General features: G+C 38.8%; 2 protein-coding genes across 3 annotated transcripts; one reads left to right on the forward strand and one right to left on the reverse strand.

The window, feature by feature from the left end:
• Positions 1–116: 116 nt before the first annotated feature.
• josd2 (Josephin domain containing 2) lies at positions 117–5,108 on the forward strand. Of its 2 annotated transcripts, none has more exons than XM_079469469.1 (6): positions 117–1,043; positions 1,124–1,178; positions 1,324–1,452; positions 2,410–2,535; positions 2,804–2,998; positions 3,685–5,108. In XM_079469469.1, exons 1-6 carry the CDS (start codon positions 947–949, stop codon positions 3,794–3,796), a joined length of 714 nt encoding a protein of 237 aa, XP_079325595.1. In that variant the 5' UTR covers positions 117–946; the 3' UTR covers positions 3,797–5,108. The 2 variants fall into 2 exon arrangements, with proteins under 2 accessions (XP_079325595.1, XP_079325596.1); XM_079469470.1 differs by having other exon boundaries at positions 947–1,043; positions 1,147–1,178; positions 3,685–4,387.
• A 709-nt stretch (positions 5,109–5,817) lies between these two features.
• Positions 5,818–16,359, reverse strand: ttyh1 (tweety family member 1; the record flags this gene model as incomplete). Its single annotated transcript, XM_079469447.1, has 14 exons — positions 5,818–5,981; positions 6,474–6,552; positions 7,669–7,836; positions 9,254–9,393; positions 9,518–9,610; positions 9,709–9,801; positions 10,113–10,168; positions 10,263–10,338; positions 12,134–12,206; positions 12,336–12,431; positions 12,666–13,006; positions 13,418–13,529; positions 14,476–14,705; positions 16,225–16,359. The coding sequence occupies 14 exons, from the start codon at positions 16,357–16,359 to the stop codon at positions 5,898–5,900; spliced, it is 1,776 nt and encodes a 591-aa protein (XP_079325573.1). The 3' UTR covers positions 5,818–5,897.
• Positions 16,360–17,851: the final 1,492 nt, after the last annotated feature.

A 17,851-nucleotide genomic window follows, 5' to 3' on the forward strand; every position in this document is an offset into this window, starting at 1 on the left:
GAAGAAGAAGAAGAAGAAGAAGAAGAAGAAGAAGAAGAAGAAGAAGAAGAAGAAGAAGAAGAAGAAGAAGAAGAAGAAGAAGAAGAAGAAGAAGAAGAAGAAGAAGAAGAAGAAGAAGAAGAAGAAGAAGAAGAAGAAGAAGAAGAAGAAGAAGAAGAAGAAGAAGAAGAAGAAGAAGAAGAAGAAGAAGAAGAAGAAGAAGAAGAAGAAGAAGAAGAAGAAGAAGAAGAAGAAGAAGAAGAAGAAGAAGAAGAAGAAGAAGAAGAAGAAGAAGAAGACGTCGTCTATATTGCAGTATAATGAATTTAAAAGGGATTCAACATTTTGCTTATAAAGAAGAAGAGTTTATTCAAAGTATATTATTTTGAACTATATGTTTATATAGTAAAGTAAAACTGTTTCATAAGCCTCCGAAAACAATAAATACTCGCTAATTTGGCCTGTGGTTATTATAAAGTCTTACATACCAATCTCTTATTTGGAATTTATATTACATTTACCTAGAATATTAAATGAACATTTACGTTTAAATTAGACACGTAGAAGGTAGCGTTTAAGTTAAGATTTAGGCTTAATGGGCGAAGTACTATATTAGTGTATTATGTTAAAATGGGTCATTGCAATCGATGCATTTCGGTTATATAATAAACAGTAGACCCTCAAATAAACAAAATACGCTTGTGGTAGTAGTAGTAGTGAATCACCACTAGAGAGCGCACTACGCTTCGTTTTGGATCAATTCGTTTTTCTCTAAAATATTTCTATTGTGTATTCTAGGACACTTCAACTTATCCTTTAACCATGTCTCCTTTCAGTTTAAATGGCATCCACATCATTTAGAACATAGTCATAATTAATACAAATGAACACGCTACTTTGAGGGCCAGTGCAAGGCTAAACGATAGAGCTTGAAGCTTACAGCGCCCCCTTTTCACGTAACCCCCCTATGACTAAACGGGGCGTCACCGCAACAACAATAACTTCCGCCAGAGCGGCTAGCGCCACGGACAAGAAACCGATAGCATCCTCATTCCAGATATTATGTAAGTTAAGTAATTAACGGGGTGTTACATGTTACACAATGCGTTTAATGTAACAATAAACATTTCACGGTACGTCTCAGTACCATTTCTTTTAACTGGACAGGTCATTGCACGGCGGCTTCTGTATTCCATAAGGTAGGATACATTCAGTCCTTTGTGCTTTCTTCATTTGAACGGACATGTTATTTACTCGTGTAAAAACAATGTGGTCCGATATAGTACGTTTTTAAACATGAATCTCTGGGCAATCTGTCCAAACTTGTACTTGTTTTTCATGTAGGGTGAGTATGAGTGGGGGCGAGGTGTTTCATGAGAAACAGAGATTGGAGCTCTGCGCCATTCATGCCCTGAACAATGTGCTTCAGGAGAGAGTGTTCACCAAAGAGACAGCAGATGACATCTGCAAGCGGTGAGCTTGTGTGTGTGGAAGTGGGTTGAGGAGTAATGGGGATCATCCTTATATACCCAGGTCACATAAGCCAGTGTTTGTCCGTGTGTTTCAAACATTTTGGATATTTAAAAGTCCAGTGTATGACATTTAGCGGCATCTGGCGGTGAGGTTGCAAATGGCTATCAACGGCTCACTCCACCCGTGCCATTTCGAAGCACAACTGTGGCTGACACAGAACAAACATGTCGTCAGGTTTTCGCTTCTTCCCTGAAAGATATAACGCTAGGAAACATGCACTGTAGAGCAGTTTGTCCGTTTAGGGCTACTGTTGATACAACACTGTGAATTTCATGTCAAGTCAACTTTATTTATATAGCGTTTGTATAATTTTCATTGTTACAAAGCAGCTGTACATGAAACATATTGACAAAATATACAAGTAAAAACAAAAAGACACGCACCGATTCATACCCACGTACAAAACACTCCACACACACAACATGCACACGTCCTAACACACATAGACGTGCAGACACACAGTGGTTAATACTGAGAAGCACACATTTAAGATAAAGGAGAGAGAAACACAGGTCAAATATTAAACAGATCATTTTCTATATGCAATGTTAAGTAAAACGTTTTAAAATTCTAATTCTATAGATAATACATTCCATGTTAGGAGATCTGGGGCTAAGGTGTATGTAGAAAGAAATCAATTAAGAAATGATTACCCCAAACAAAGCATAAGGATATTTTGCTATTGAATTCTGTAACATTGTCTGATAATAATACTTTGCAGTGTCCATACCAATGTGTGTAAAAGTGCACATGCACACATTTAATCCCATGTAAAACAATGCTCGCGCTCAGACACAGGCTAGCGATGGATCGAGCCATTACAGGAAACTTTGTTGTAATTTATTCATGTGGAGAGGGCTGGTTGCATGTGTAATCTTATGTTTTAATGTCCTACAGGCTTGCCCCACAATGTATGATGAATCCACACCGCTCTGTGTTAGGCACAGGAAACTATGATGTAAATGTGATTATGGCGGCTTTGCAGAGTCGGGAGCTTGCTGCTGTATGGTGGGACAAACGCAGGTATGACAGTAACTTGTGACTCCAAGCATGACACTGGGTTCACACCAAACGCAAATTAAGCGTTTTGCGCGAGTAAACTACATACAAAGTCAATGCAAAGACACGTACAGATGTGAATGACGAGGACACGCGTCAATATCGTCTTCCGCGAAGGTTGAAAAAATTTAGTAATAAAGAGCGTGGAACGCGATTGTAAGCGTTTGGTGTGAACCCAGCATGATTATTTGTCATAATAAATCATTATGATTTTCCCATTTCTGTCTTATAGGTCTGTACAGAATTTATGCCTGAACAAAATTCAAGGCTTTATTTTGAACGTCCCATCAAGGGTGTCGCTTGGAATTGTTTCTCTCCCACTGAGACGCAGACACTGGCTGGCAGTACGAGAGGTCAATGGACAGTACTATAACCTAGACTCCAAATTAAAGGGGCCTGGCTGTATTGGCGGTGAAACAGAACTCCGGTGAGAAATAAAGACTTTACAAAGCGTGTCGTGGGTGATGTGATCAGATCACTAAAAAATACAGATTACTTGGATCCAAAATAATTTACGGTCTGATCAACTAAACCACATTTGGTGGTAGTCGGACACATTGTTTTTGTTAGATAGTTTACTTTTTATTAGGACTTCTTTAGTGCTCTCATATTTGCAGTCATCAGAGGTCACAGGTCGTATGTTACGAGCAGGTGTAAATTACAATCTTTGCCACTTGGGAATGGCTGAGCTGAGACGGTTGTTGTTACCAAAGGTGTTAACAGACAGATGTTAATACCATATGTAAGATCACGTGATCTGGCTTTACTGCCTAAAGATACATTGTTACTGTGAGATTAACATCCACCTGTCATCCTTCATGTGTTATTATTGAATTTCTACTGTCCTGCATCTTACCTTAATAATTATATCGCTGCTGTCCTTCTGAAACCTTGTATCTTTATATTTCATAAATCATTATTAGTAGTCACCCTTTAAATTTGTTACTGGGTTTTACAAATATCTAACCAATTAAAAGTATTAGAAGGTGCTTGTCAACAATGATAAGTTTTCTGAAAAACGTTTGTAGATACAAGGTTTCAGAAGGACAGTGACGATGTTTGGGTTACATCACATCTTTGATCTTAACTTTCATTCATTTTTTTTCCTTCAAGGTCATTTCTCACCGAACAGCTTTCTCCGGATGTTGCAGAGATGCTCCTCGTCGTCCAGAAGGAAGTAGAAGACGATGGCACGTGGCTGAAGCCAAAAGACCCCGAGAATTGATTTCTCCCAACAGGACATTTCAAGTAACTGAATGAGAAACACTGGAGCACTGGAGGGCTCATTTGTTAGATGAGCCGTGAAGGGCTCTACAAGATGATTGTGGGTAATGTGCTCACATTCAGTTACTAAAGGAAGTCTGAGAGAATGATCTAGTGTTGTTAAATCAAAGGCCTTACCTAATATGAAGGAACTGTTGATCTGGCTGTGTGGTTTGTGGGAAGACACTACTTTCGCTGTCCCAACTGCATCACTCTTCTCTGTCTCTCGATCTTTCTCCTCTCAGGAATAATGATCTCTCACTTTATCTGTGTCTATGCACTCCACTGCTGATGTAGCTCAAAGATTTGTGCGTCTTTGTCACGACTATGCACAGAAATGGTACTCTAATGTTACTCAATGTATGGTAGATTGCTTTTTAGATGTCAGTGTACATTTTACTGTGCATTTACGAAAGCAATGAAGAGTTTGTCTGTCTCATGCTGGTGTCGTTTAGCTTTCTAGCTCTTTGATCAGCTGCCTCACTTACATCGACTCTGTGAGAACCACCAAATGGAGGGACAAAGAATAAATTTGATTTGTTTTATTTATTTGAATTCTTGCTTCTCTTTTAAGGGGTTTTACTCATGTGATATGACTCATTGTGCTAGTGTAGGAATCAGAAGAACTTTACAGTGTTTCTAGTTTCTGTTTAAAATGTCCATCACATCGCTAATGTTTGTTGAATTATGTTGCTGGTTCTGTAAGAGCCTTTCATCTGATTTTATTTCGTTTGTATCTTATCCAGAGTGCTGTTCAATGATATTGCAACAGTGACCAGATCATATTATTTTACAGACATTATGATACGTTTTAAATACAAAGTAAATCAATGTGCACGTGATCAACAGTCACATCTTCAACAGTTGAAGATTCTCTTTTTGCTGAGACGCTCCTGTTTCATAAGAATGTTTTTGAGTGACGTGGGCCCGGGTAGCAGTAGATGTGTCAATTGATCCCATAGATAAAGTAAAATATTTAAAATGCTATTGTTATGCTGGAACAGAAAACAGGCCCATTCTAAAAATTTTTTAAGAATGTATGCTTGAGTGTGTGTGTAGCTAAAATGGCCGAAGCTTTTATTTGAAAGGGGATATCCACATACGTTTGGTCATGTAGTGTACTGTCTGTATAAGTGCTGTATTGACAGGTGTAAAAACACAAACACACCGAGACATTCCTCTTTAGTTACTGTATTTTTTTATTTCATTTATATTAGACTCTGTTGTGAAAAAGGATGCCATTCAAAAGGAGCATTAAACCATAGAAACATTTTAAGGGATTAACATCAGGTTGATAGCTAAGGGACCAATGCAATCTCAAATGTTTATATGTATATAATGACACACACAGACACAGATGGTGCTTGCAAGTCCTGATGATTATTGCTGCTTACAATTATGGCCATTGCTTTGCAATCGGCAAAACGTGGTTGTATTGGCAGAGGAAATGGATACCAGCCCTCAACTATTTTTTTCAATGGTGTTTTGTTGATCATCAAAATGCGTTAACAATCAAACATTTATACATAGAATATATATTCTTATATTTAAATTATATAAATAATTTCTATAGTATTATATATCATCAGAGGGTATACAAGATAATACAGAGTTGCCACTTATAAAACAGGATTTTGTCAAATATTGATAAACAAAAGTGAAAAGAAAACTGCGAAATCTTACAAAGAAATTGTGCCATTGCCACTTCGCATCCGTGACTACATATAACAATATAAAAACTGCAAAATAAAGTGGTTATACATTTAAAAATAGAGCACTACTGTAACGTCAATACCATCCTGTTTCCACGCCAGAGCGATGTACACAATGACACTAGAGGAAGAGGACGTGAGAGGCTAATACGGCTAAATGAAGTGAATGACTGTCAGTTGTTTTACAAATCTGTTACATCCATTTGTTTCCAGGACTCAATGGTACTGACGTTACACACAGATATTTAACATCTAGAGTTAAAATTTATTTTAAATTAGTCTCTCGTAAAGTGTCCATCCATATGAAAACTAAACCTTCCTATACATTTTTTCTACTATACATAAAAATAATTAGTGGGAGTACAGGTTTCTGGAATGGGCGGGGTTGGGGTGTGATTGACTGCCGCCGTATCCAGTCAGCATGCTAGGAGAGTACTGCCGTTTCACAAAACCAGATATAATTGGATGGAAGAGGATCCATGGAGAAAGAAAAAAGAGAAAATACATTTTAATAGTGCATTAACTGCAGTTTCTTACAATTAAAAATCAACTGACTCTTTATTAGGCACCGCCCCCCTGATTTTCTAAACTTAGATCAGGGACCGGTTGCATAAACTGCTTAGACTAGTCTTAGAAGTAAGTCATACAATTTTTCATCAAGACTGTTCATAATTTCTTTAAATCAGTTACATAAAAGGTAGATTAGGCTTATTGGAATATGAAAAGTAAGACCAATTAGTCCTAACTAATTGCTAGTTAATGAGACGCAGTCTAAACGAAGCCGCCAAGTTTATGCAACTGGTCCCAGATCAGTAATATTGTAAAGGCGGGGCTTAGCAAAGGGTCTGCACTGACAATCGGACTGTCATTCTTTTACAATCTTAACACAGTGAATCATGAGAATGTCACAAAGACAAGGGCACTCACAGAGGGGGGTGGGGACTGCCTGTCACTCAAAAGCAGGTTCTCATAACCAGGGTTGCCATTGGAGGAAACGTTTGGAGTCCTGCATAGAGAAAGAGAGAGGTGCAGAGAGGAACAAGGTGAAGGAAATGATGGAGCAGACAGAAAAGACAGTGACATGCCACACCAAGGAAAAGCAGAGGCGGGAACCAGGGTGAAAAACAAGAGAAGGTAGAAGAGAGTTAAAGATGTGACATTGAACTTTGAGAATATTTTATAATTTTATTGAAGAATCGGCACTACAGAGGATAGAGTCCGATATCTCAAATAGAAAATAATTACCATAATAATTTGATTATGTAGCAGTTTGTTCTGATGCTCTGATTTTAAATTAGTAACGTAATATAATTTATATTTTTGCAGCCAGTTTCAAAGACCCCTTTAGTCCGCTGTTTTAAAGCCTATGGAAATGTCAATAAGCTAAAGTGTTCGTGTTGCACAGATCTTTTATAAGAAAAGCAGAAGAGATAGACGGAAAGATTTGAAAAGCAGGAGGAAAGAAACAGCAAGGCAATAGATTTTAAACGAGTGATGCAGTTTTTGAAAGAAATATTGGGGTTGGGCGGGATTTACCTATATTGTGCATCGTCTGATTAGTGGATCTAAGTCTGTCTTGGAATCATGGACAGACCAATAGACAGACACACAGACAGACAGACCTCTGGACTCATGTCTGTTTTAGGGCTAATCTGTGGTTGACATGCAGTATACACCTGTCTGTCTGTGCGTGTATGTGTTTCTGTTTGTCTGTCTGTCTGCTGTGTGCTCCATCTAGCACCTGCCTGTCTACCTATCGGCGTCTTTCTATTTTGATATGTTTGCCTGTCTGTGCATAACACAAATGATGCTGGTTATTAGTGTTTTGTATAAGCCTCTGTGTGTTCATTTTATGTGTTTGGTGCAAAGGTCATTTGTCACACAGCCTGCATGCCTATCTGCTCCAGCACAGTGCTACAGTAAAGGACGTACGTTTCTGCTAACACCTACACTTGTGTATAATACTCTGGGAAAGACTGAATAATGATCTAGTGTATATATTATGAGTTGCAATTAGTGCCGTCATGTCCCATAGGCTTTGCTGTGAGTGATCTACACAACCTCGTGTGTAGAGGTATTCTTTCTGTCTGTCTGTCTGTGTGTCTGTGCGTGTGCTACTCACGGTAACGGTGGCGCGCTAGAAAAGGGGGGGGTCCAGGCAGCCCCCTGGTAACTATAGAAGGGGGTCAAGTCCCCTCGCTGGGAGCCTGTGGCCGTCTGTCTACGTGCCTGATGAGAAGTGAAGGGGTCCTCGCTTTCACTGTCCGAGTCCTCATATTCCTCTGAATCGCTGTGCCATCCAGCCAGAGTTAAAGAAATGAAAAAAATAAATGAGTGTTATAAAATTGCACGTGAATGCATTTGTGAAAAAAAGCCTTTTAAGGCATTTACTGAAAATCACAAATGTACCTCTTAACTATACATGTAGATATTGTCAAATAAAAGAAAATAATCCCAGCCTGGTTGGTAATCTTTTAATCCAGGTCTCTTTCAGGCTCTGAGACCTTCCTCTTCATTATTGCAGTAATCTATTCGTCTGTCATCTAATGTCTGTGCATATGGACTCTATCTTGGCACAGTTTTACGGCAATCAAACACTGCAGTCACCCTTGTAACAAAGAAATTGGATTTGACAAATTAAGGCACTTAGAGTGGGGTAGCAAGCAGACCTGAATCGATGATAAGTGACTGAGCACATAAAGGCAACCAATTCGTAATAGCAGCATTAATACCATATCCAGATAAAAGGAGCAAAGTGCATTTAAGCCCTAATGTTCTTAAGGAAGATCATATTTCTCATTTGGATGAGAGCGGTTGACAGCATCTACCCTCTTACCACAGACCCATTTGTGCCAAACTGCACTCAAGTGTATGTTGGCCCATCTCAATTAACATCACGGCTGCATTTGCTATTTTTCCTATGTACATCCACTAAGAAAATGAGGAGACTACTCCAGTTTAGCCTTTTATCAGCATTTCTACATGTATTGTGCGAAATCCAGGCCAGTGCCTGTTGTGTGTCAACAGATACAAACCTCAGGAATGACAAAGTAATCTAACGCAATGTGAAAGACTGACAGCATGCCAATATGTATGAAAGTACTACAAAACTCAGGTTTATTCTATTATAACTTGGATATATTGATCCTAAAATCTCCCCCCCAAGTTGTTCCATATCTGTATAAACTTATCATGAAATAGTATGAATGAATTCTGATGAACACAAAAAAGTGAGCAACAGACATTTCCGGGACATTATCATTGAAATATATTTTTAAATGGTAGCCAAAGGTGCCTCAGTGCTTTCCTAAATTCTTCAAAATATGTTTTTGTGTGTGTGTTCAACAGAACTAAAAAAACATTTTTTTGTTATTATGGTATCAATGATGTCCAGGAAATGTCAGTTGCCAAAAATTTTCTAAATATCTCTCTTTGTGCTCAACAGAACAAAGAAATGTAAAGAGGATTGAAACAACTTGAGTGTTATTAAATAATGACAGAATTTTCATTTTTGGGTGGAGTATCCCTTCAAAGTTACCCGTGGCCCACAAGCCAGGTGAAATTCAGGTGATGACACCTAGTTAAACAGTGTTTTTACAAAGTCTTACGCTCTCCTAATTTTAAAGGGTCTTCATGAATAATGAAAAATGCCACCCCTGTAAATACAGCAGATGAGATTTTAGAAGGTGTGGAGGGATGAGATGCACCTGTGAAAGCTCCTCCAGGCTCCAGGGAGCGAGCAAAGAATGGCTGTGAATGCCAAAGCAGAGAGAAAGGAGTAGAGGGAAAGATAGAGCAACCCCTCCATCCCATCATAGCACAGGCCCTTCAGAGAGTCAACGTAATCCTGAGAGACAAACAAATGAGGTGAGAAATACAGAATAGATTGAGAAAGTAGTTACTTAACAGTAAGATATCTCAATTACACACTTTCAGTCAGGCTGAGATGGAGAATATGTTGCTATGGTTACCTTGTTCAGTCCTCGGCAGTTAAGGAGCGCCACCAGCTGGTGGAAGTTGCCTTCAGTGGAGTTGAGGATCTGCTGTACCTCTCTGAGTGACTTCTAAAAAATAATACAGCATATTGCATATTGTTTTCTGTATAGCCTGACTTTCCTTGTCATATTTTTCAGTTTTTCCTATTTTAGCAATGTTAACACACCTCTGCCTTTGGAAAGCGTGGGAGGGCGTCTCTCTCCAAACTGGACAGATGGGAATGGATGCTAGACAGCGCTCTCTGGGACTGGGTGAGTAGCTTTTGCCCGTTTAACAAAGAAAATTATTGCTGAAAATACTGGATTTCACCTGTTTTAATGCATACTCTGAACTTTTATTTCATTTGTTAACATTTGATCTCCTTATAATTTCATACATTTTTCGATTCTGAGTCTTAATGACATAAAAAAATATTTCTTTTCGTTCTGTTCATCCCTACTTTGACATGAACTGCATTGCTTTTAATTTCTTAATCTGTGTTTTGTGACATCATTTCAATTTCAAATATTTAGGGAAATCTATTTGTGTGACTCCTATGACATCACTGCATCACATAGCAAGGTTGTGCACCTGTTGAAATGGGCTGTTCATTCTCCTGTTGCAGGTTAAGTAGTAGTCCAGGATTTCTAGTTGGAGAGAACAGACCAAGTGATCGAGTCAGATTTGTGTGTCAAAAACAGACAGACAGATTAAGATGCGAGACAACGCACAAAACTGCACCTGAGCTCGTCCTAGAGTTGAAGTGAGTGGAGTTCAGAACAAATGTGTTTGGGTTGAAGCAGAAATCACTCAGGGCCTGAAAGAGAGATAGGGAGAAAGAGAACAGAAAGAAAGATAGAAATAGGGAGAGAGAAAGAAAGAAAGAAAGAAAGAAAGAAAGAAAGAAAGAAAGAAAGAAAGTGAAAACATGAGAGAAAATGTGGCACAGTGACCAAGTGACATACTTCTCTCACTCTCACTGACTGTAGATCTACTGTATTCACTGACACACATACAAATCATCACTCATTTTTATTCCCTTCTTATCCCTTCTTCGTCTCCTGCAACCAGTAACAGTTCTCCATTCACTCTCTACTGTCTGTCTGAAAGTGTCAAATTAATCAAAGTAAAAAGGACTCAATATTATCGAGAGCTTCACAAGAGGACTAAAGAGGCTGCGGAGAAGAGAGAGGGAAAGAGCGAGTGTGCAGAGAAGAGAGAAAGAGCGAGTCTGTGTGTGTGCTAAAAGGGAAAGTGCGAGGCTGGTTCTGGACAATGAAACCTTTCTTTTGAGAGCCAGCAACTGCCATCTCTTCCTGTCACTCTTTCTTTCTTTGTTTTTTTAATAATATATACTGTATATCTGTATATTCACAGAAAGAATTAAGGGACCATTACAAATGTTAATTTAATCAGCATTTCAAGATATATTGTGGCCATTCCAGTCCAGTGTCTGTTCAATTTCAACAAAATCAAACCTCAGGAGTGACAAAGCAATGTGACTGACAGCATGACAAGAGACAAGAAAACTGTGATAAAAACACATAAAAATACAATTTAACTGATTTAAACCTAAATACATGTACACATATTACTGTTGTATTGCTTAAAAGTTAATCTTAACTTGTTTTCTTTGAAGTAATTGAGGTCTGAAAACATACACAGCATCTTTTCTGTTATTTGAACCTGTTTCTCCAGTTTTCTTTTTCTGCAAATAGAAATATTATTTCTTTAATTTTGAAGAAATATTGTTAGTAGTTTACACAATGAAACAAAAATTATAATTTTAGCCAAACACATACCTATATTAAATTCAGAAAAACTGAAAACGATTTTGAAATAATATTGTTTTATATATATATATACATATTTTTTTTTCCCCCTATAAATATTCAAGCTTCCTAATCCAAATAAAGATACATTTATTTGAGAAAAGTAATAAGATGTTTTGATACAATTTATCTTGAATTAAGTTTACTTCAAGCTTAAATATGCCTTAATAGAAAAAAATAAGACATTTTAATTTAAGTATCTTATAAGCATTACAAATCTCTCTGCTGCTGACAAAAACAGCTTTACTGCTAATATACCTCAAGATCACGGTCTTATTTTTAGATTCTCTGGATCTTAAGACCTCTTATATGCTCTTCAACTCAGCATCCATTTTTACGCTTTTTACTAAGCAACACACATACTGACACACACACACACACACACACACACGCACACACACACACACACACACACACACAATCTCTGCCCTATTTTCCAGTTTTCCTTTTTTTGGACTGTGCCATGACTGCTGAGTTCCCAGAGAGTACATCCATTTTCCGCTTTAGCACACACAAACACTCTATTTCTCTCTCTCTCTCTCGCTTTCATAAGCACACAATAAGTGACTGCATCTTGGCTGGTCTGACCTTTTAAAACTTAAAAGTCACATTCACAGACTTTTGGCTCTTGGTTAACACAAATGCCCCCTTAAAGTGCACTGACACAATCCCCCCCCACACACACACTCCTTGACACCCTCACAGATGGTTGGATTCTGGATGTCCACTTGCAGAGAACTGTTGTTCTTCTGTCAGGGTTGACGTTGCCTGAATACTCACCACCACAGTGGCTGTCTCCAGGCCGAGAGAACCCCAACTCAGAAACAGAGCCAACCAGGTCAGCACTGTCATCCTGAAAAAACACACACACACATTTGTCTGCCTCTCTGTGCAACAGTGGGTGTCATAAAGCAAAAATAAAACTGCCCTTTTATGTTTAATTTACGGATTTTTATCCTGAAACAGATCAAAGGATACTCACAGGATAAGTAGCCAGCGAGCCTGTTTGGCCAAACCAAGAAGGATAAAGAAACACACCACCAGATCCAGCAAAAGCAACAACACGTATGACAGCCACCTTAACAAAAAACACAGCAGGTTTTCAGAACATCTTCAGTACCAGGTCCTTCAAACAGCTCAATCCCAAAGAACAAGTATACTGATACAATTTACAGCATAACATTCTAAGAGGACTATAAGCATATTTATTTTAACATTACTCTAATACTCTGTACTCTACATTTCAACAACAATTATTTTTACATGAACTGAAGTAGTAACACTGGGAAATAGATCTCCAGTACTCCCTTACCTATAGTCTTCATTCACCATGAGGGTGTTGGCTGCCCAGCCAGGAGAGAATGGCACCGGAACGCTGTTGGATGATGGACTAAGGTTGCGGGTTACAGATGGTGGAGCTGGGGTCAGGGCTCCCACTATGCTTTCGCTCCCATTGGCCCTGTAAATGCCATCAGTGACGGGGATCAAACCCCTTCCCAGGGTCAGGTTGGACAGGAGAGACACCACCCGCTCTGACAGACGCCTGCAGGAGCGCGTGGGCACGAGTGCCGGCTTATGTCCTCCAAACACTTCCTCCATGGAGGTCAAGGGCCCTGAGATTGACTGCTGCAGCCCAGCCACAGTGTCTGAGACCTTGAAATTCAAGAACAGAACATTACGATTAAGCATCTTACTTTGAAGTGCATGAGAAATGTACAGTATAAAAGTACAGTAGGAGTGAAGTAGGTCAACATAGATGTAGATTGACCAGCCAAATCAATATTCGTAGTGGATTTTATCTCAAGCTTTCAAACACAAATGCATTCAAAGCTCTCTCTCTCTCTCTCTCTCTCTCTCACACACACACATACACACACACATACATGTGTTGGTAATCTGAATTCCTTAGTTTGCTTACTTGCGATCACAGCCTAATAAATGCATGAAGTGTGTGTGCTGAGCCTGCTGCATTTCTTAAGCTTTTGGTCCCATGGGCTTCAAAGGGAGATTGATGCAAAAAGCTTTTCTGAATGTGTGTGTGTGTCTATGTGTTTTGGTTCTCACCAGTAGATCGATGGAAGCCAGCGTGTAATTGGCAGTGAGCAAGGATGAGGTCAACTGATACATCCCATCGTTCGCCTCGCTGTTGCCGTAGAAACCAATGCCTATAGCAACACTACAAAACGCAAAAATATGAAGAAAGAAAAAAGGAGAGGAAGAGGGTACACAAGGGGAGAGGGAGAGAAACGGAGAGGGAAACAAAATGAGACATTTTAATATAGTTTTATGTACATATTAAACATCTTGTATAAATGGACGGTTTGGAGAAGGCACAACTAAGAAAGCTTATTTGAATAATCCACACTGTGTCGATACCATCTACACTTTGAATCCAATTTCATGTTCATATTTCTCTCATATTCAAATATTAAGATTGAGGCCTGGGCCAGATGTTTGTTCAATCCCTCCCACCACGCCAAAAATAGTACGACCAAACATCTCGCTAACTGTTTGACCCAGATTAGGCCAAAGAAAGTGCTTCTATGTGTCTGACACATTCGTTTTGTATTGCAAGCAGTTAAGCTGAAGTTGCTCTCTATATGTATGTATCAACTTTGTATGAAGATCTGCACTGTGAAACACTGTGCATTTTTCCTTTAAATCTACGAAAAAAGAGCATGGATGGCAAGAGGGTGATGTCATCAGGGCGGTTCTGCAACATTAGAACGTTTGTATCATAACATCACATAGAAAAGTTAAAACCAGAACTGCTATCTTACAATCAAATGTGCGATATTGCATTAATATAAATCATCTGAACAAGTGTTTGGTTTCATATTCATAGCTCTGAAGATGTTAAAATAGTAACAGTACAGAACATCATTAAAGTTAGTCATATTGCATTGCTATTGCATTTAATTCATTGAACGGTATGATTGAATAATCATTTGTGATCTGCAGAGAAAAGTCATACAGAGTAAGTGAGGAAAAAATAAATTATGACAAAATGTCATCTCTTTGGGTGAGTTTGATTGGTCAGGCCTGTGAAGGAATGTTAAACTTCTGCCCACTAGAATAATAATGTAGAACATATGAAAATGACTGTTATTAACAGGTATTACCAACACAACGTCACGGCTGCAACCGATACCCATGTGACACAACAGATGCCCCGCCCCTTTTTGCTGCCGTATCCATGGCCACCGCTGGCATCGTCATCGTCATCTTCTTCCTCTGCGTCTCTGCCCCCCTCACCACGATGGCAGCAGCAGTAGTGGATGAGAAAGGAAAGAATGACAAGTAGCGAGAGGACGAGAGCAATGGCGGAGAAGCTGGAGAGGACCAAAAGTGTCTAGAGAAACAGAAAATGAAAGATTTGACATGTAGGGTATGCAGTTTTCCATTTACAGTATTTTACACTGTCATTAGAATTAGTTGGTGTGGTGTTTTGTACTTGTTGATGTCATTGGTCTCCAAAAAGAAATATGAGCAATGGAATCGAGTTTTCAATCAAATCACGCTAAAATATGCCTCTTTAGGCTTGTTGTTAAAAAAGGTTGCAAAAAATAAAGCAGAACACAAAATAAACATTCAACCTGATTACTTCCATTAAACGTGTGCTTGTATGGAAAGCAGCATTCGATAAAATGGAGGATGTCTCTTTTATATTATTGGCTGATACAACATGGTTGCTCCAATCAAAGAGAGGGAAAGGGGGCGTGTGCAATTCAAGCTTACTGTCAGATTTATACGGCAGTCTAACATTGTGCTTTCAGGATTTATACACTGTACTCCTGCAATCTGGTCCCAATCCATATTCCTAAATTTCTCTCTTCATCTGTCTCTCCCCACTCACCTTCTCTCATCCTCACCCAGAGTTGCTGTACACGCGTTCGGTCCTGCACACTCTTCTCTTCTCTTCTCCCCCTTTCATTCTTTTTATCCACACCACTGGATCTCTATTAATAATCTGTGACCTACTTAAAAACATTCACTGCTTTCCCCCCTCTTTCTCTCTCTCTCACTATCTCGGCTTCTTTTCGTCAGTATCGTTCAATTCTTTGCGATTCCCACCGTTATCCATGAGCAATTCACTCTTGTTTTTTTCTCTCTTCCGTTTACCTCACCCTCTCACATTCTCTTCTTTTCTAGCACATCTATTCCTCTCTCTCTCATCATATGACTCTAATCCTGTAAAGCTATTCCAGCTTCCATCCTATAATCTGGCTTTGTCTCTGTATTTCTGGTCAAGATGGGAATTTCTTTTCCTGGGAGAATCCTGGCTAGACTCAGTTTAAACAATCAAGCTGCATGCAGTTGTTTCTTTTAATGTTAAATAAAAACTGTAATATATTGTATATTTGTATGTAATGTCTGTTACTGCATCACAGTTCTTGTACTTATGTGCTGGTCATTGGACACTGTTCAAAAAACGTAAAATAAGATTTACGTATAAGATTTACAAAAGGTTCTTCCATGCCATAGATTATAGAAGAACCTTTTGGTTCCATAAAGAACCTTTAACATCTGAAGAACCTTTCTGTTTCACAAAAGGTTCTTTGCAGCGGATAAGGGTTCTTTAGATTGTAAAAAGTAAGGAAGAGATGGTTCTATAAAGAATCTTTGACTGAGAAGAACAAAAATGGTTATTCTATGGCATCGCTGTAAAGAACCTTTAAAGCACCTTTAGTTTTAAGAGTCTCTCCGCCAACCCATACGACTGTGTATGTCGTTTGTCGTTTCCTCAAATACCAAAAACAAGAGTGTTTACCAAATTAGTGCTTTGAATATGAAATGCTATTGGCTCTCGTTACCGATTACATCATCCAAATGTTTGTTTAAGAAACCAGGAGAGGTCAGGTGAGAGTTACCTGCTGATACTCCCAGCTGTCTGGCGTGAACACACTATCTCGGGTCTGGAGTGTCAAGTCCAGGCGGGGAATGGCATGGCATAACCGTACCCATACCGATGGGGTGTAGTTGGGGACTGTTGCTATGGCAGCCATGTCTGCTTTCGATCACCAACCTTTTAAAGGGTCTGTAATAGTTGAGAAACCAAAAAGACTCAAAAGCATAGCAGTAAATTTGATACTAAGCAACCATGTGCTCAAATCCGGATTTGGAAGGTCACATTCCAAAATAAGTATGAATTCATGCAGGAGCACATCCCAAAATCACCATAAGAGCCTGTAAGGTTATGCATTTTGATTACAATGATGTCAGTACATGATGGAGCTACATATTTCCCAAATCAGGGCACGATCGCAAAATTACTATGACATCATCAAATACAAAATAAATCCTCATTTTCTTTATGACCTAATGGTATTACATTCTAAAATCACAAAGACTTCATCAGAATCTATATATGTCTGGGGCCTGCTGTTACACATGTTACCTTATATTTTCCAATTATTAGTCAACCTCGTCGGATGTACTATTATCCATCATTATTATGACTTCATGCCGGTAACAGTCTTCTGTAAGTCACAACCTTGTTATAGCCTCAGGCTCTGTGCAACATCATTCCAAAATCATTCCAATCTCATGAGAGGACTTTACCTTCTAATGATCTGAGGCAGATGCAAAAGGAGCACTCCCACAGCACTGACTGTAAGCTAGAAACATCTTATGTTTCATTTGGTTTTGTATGAGGAAAACATAACTCACTGTACAAATAGCAGATAAGAAATCACAAGTCAGGAATTTAGGCTTATGCATGTGGTTTCTGCATTACAACCTAACAGATCATTTCCAACCCTTAGTCATCTATTGTTTGGCCAAACAGGCAGACTACCTCAACTCGCACTATTGAGCTGATAGTTGACATTGAACCATAGAGCTGCCCAGACATCTCTGTCCACAGAAACCCAGTTTTGAACACTATGTGTACATCACCCAAAAATGAAAATTCTGTCATCATATATGCTAAATCTGTCTGGTTAAAAGCCTTCTTCCAAATACATTTCTCTGTGTTAATCAGAACAAAGAAATGTATACAGATTTAGAACCGAGTAAATGATGCCAGAATTTTCATTTTTGAGTGAACTATCCCTTTAAGCATCTCACAGAAAACTAAAGCCTCCATCATTAATAACCCTTTGTCTGAAATTGATGCGCTATATTCTATTCACTGAGAATCATAGCACACTATCAGCCTGCAGTGGGTCAAGGCAATAAGCTGATGAATTGTGGTAAGGTTAGTTAAAACGATTAAACCGTGCAGCATCACAGTGAAAGTGTCCACTGTGTATACCAAATTCATGTGAAAAAGTGTTAAAGAACAGTTAAACATCCATGACTCATGCTGGAAGCACATCTGATCATAATGCATCCTGTCAGTTTGTTATAAGGGATGGTTCACACATTGTATAGCATAAGGAAAATGATGTGCTTTTGGAGACGGAGTAATGATGAATTAGTTTTTTTTAAAAGGAATGACTTTGGGCCAAAACACATTTGTTGGCTAGTAAATACTTAAAAGCATAATTTCTCCGT

Source organism: Barbatula barbatula, assembly GCF_947034865.1.
Source record: "Barbatula barbatula genome assembly, chromosome: 12".
NCBI lineage: Eukaryota > Metazoa > Chordata > Actinopteri > Cypriniformes > Nemacheilidae > Barbatula > Barbatula barbatula.

Bases quoted from the DNA above. Each gene is read 5' to 3' on its own strand.
- josd2 (XM_079469469.1), top strand. From the start codon at position 947: ATGACTAAACGGGGCGTCACCGCAACAACAATAACTTCCGCCAGAGCG. The intron at 1,044-1,123 runs GTAAGTTAAGTA...GGTACGTCTCAG, and splicing joins ATCCTCATTCCAGATATTAT to TACCATTTCTTTTAACTGGA. The intron at 2,536-2,803 runs GTATGACAGTAA...TCTGTCTTATAG, and splicing joins GTATGGTGGGACAAACGCAG to GTCTGTACAGAATTTATGCC.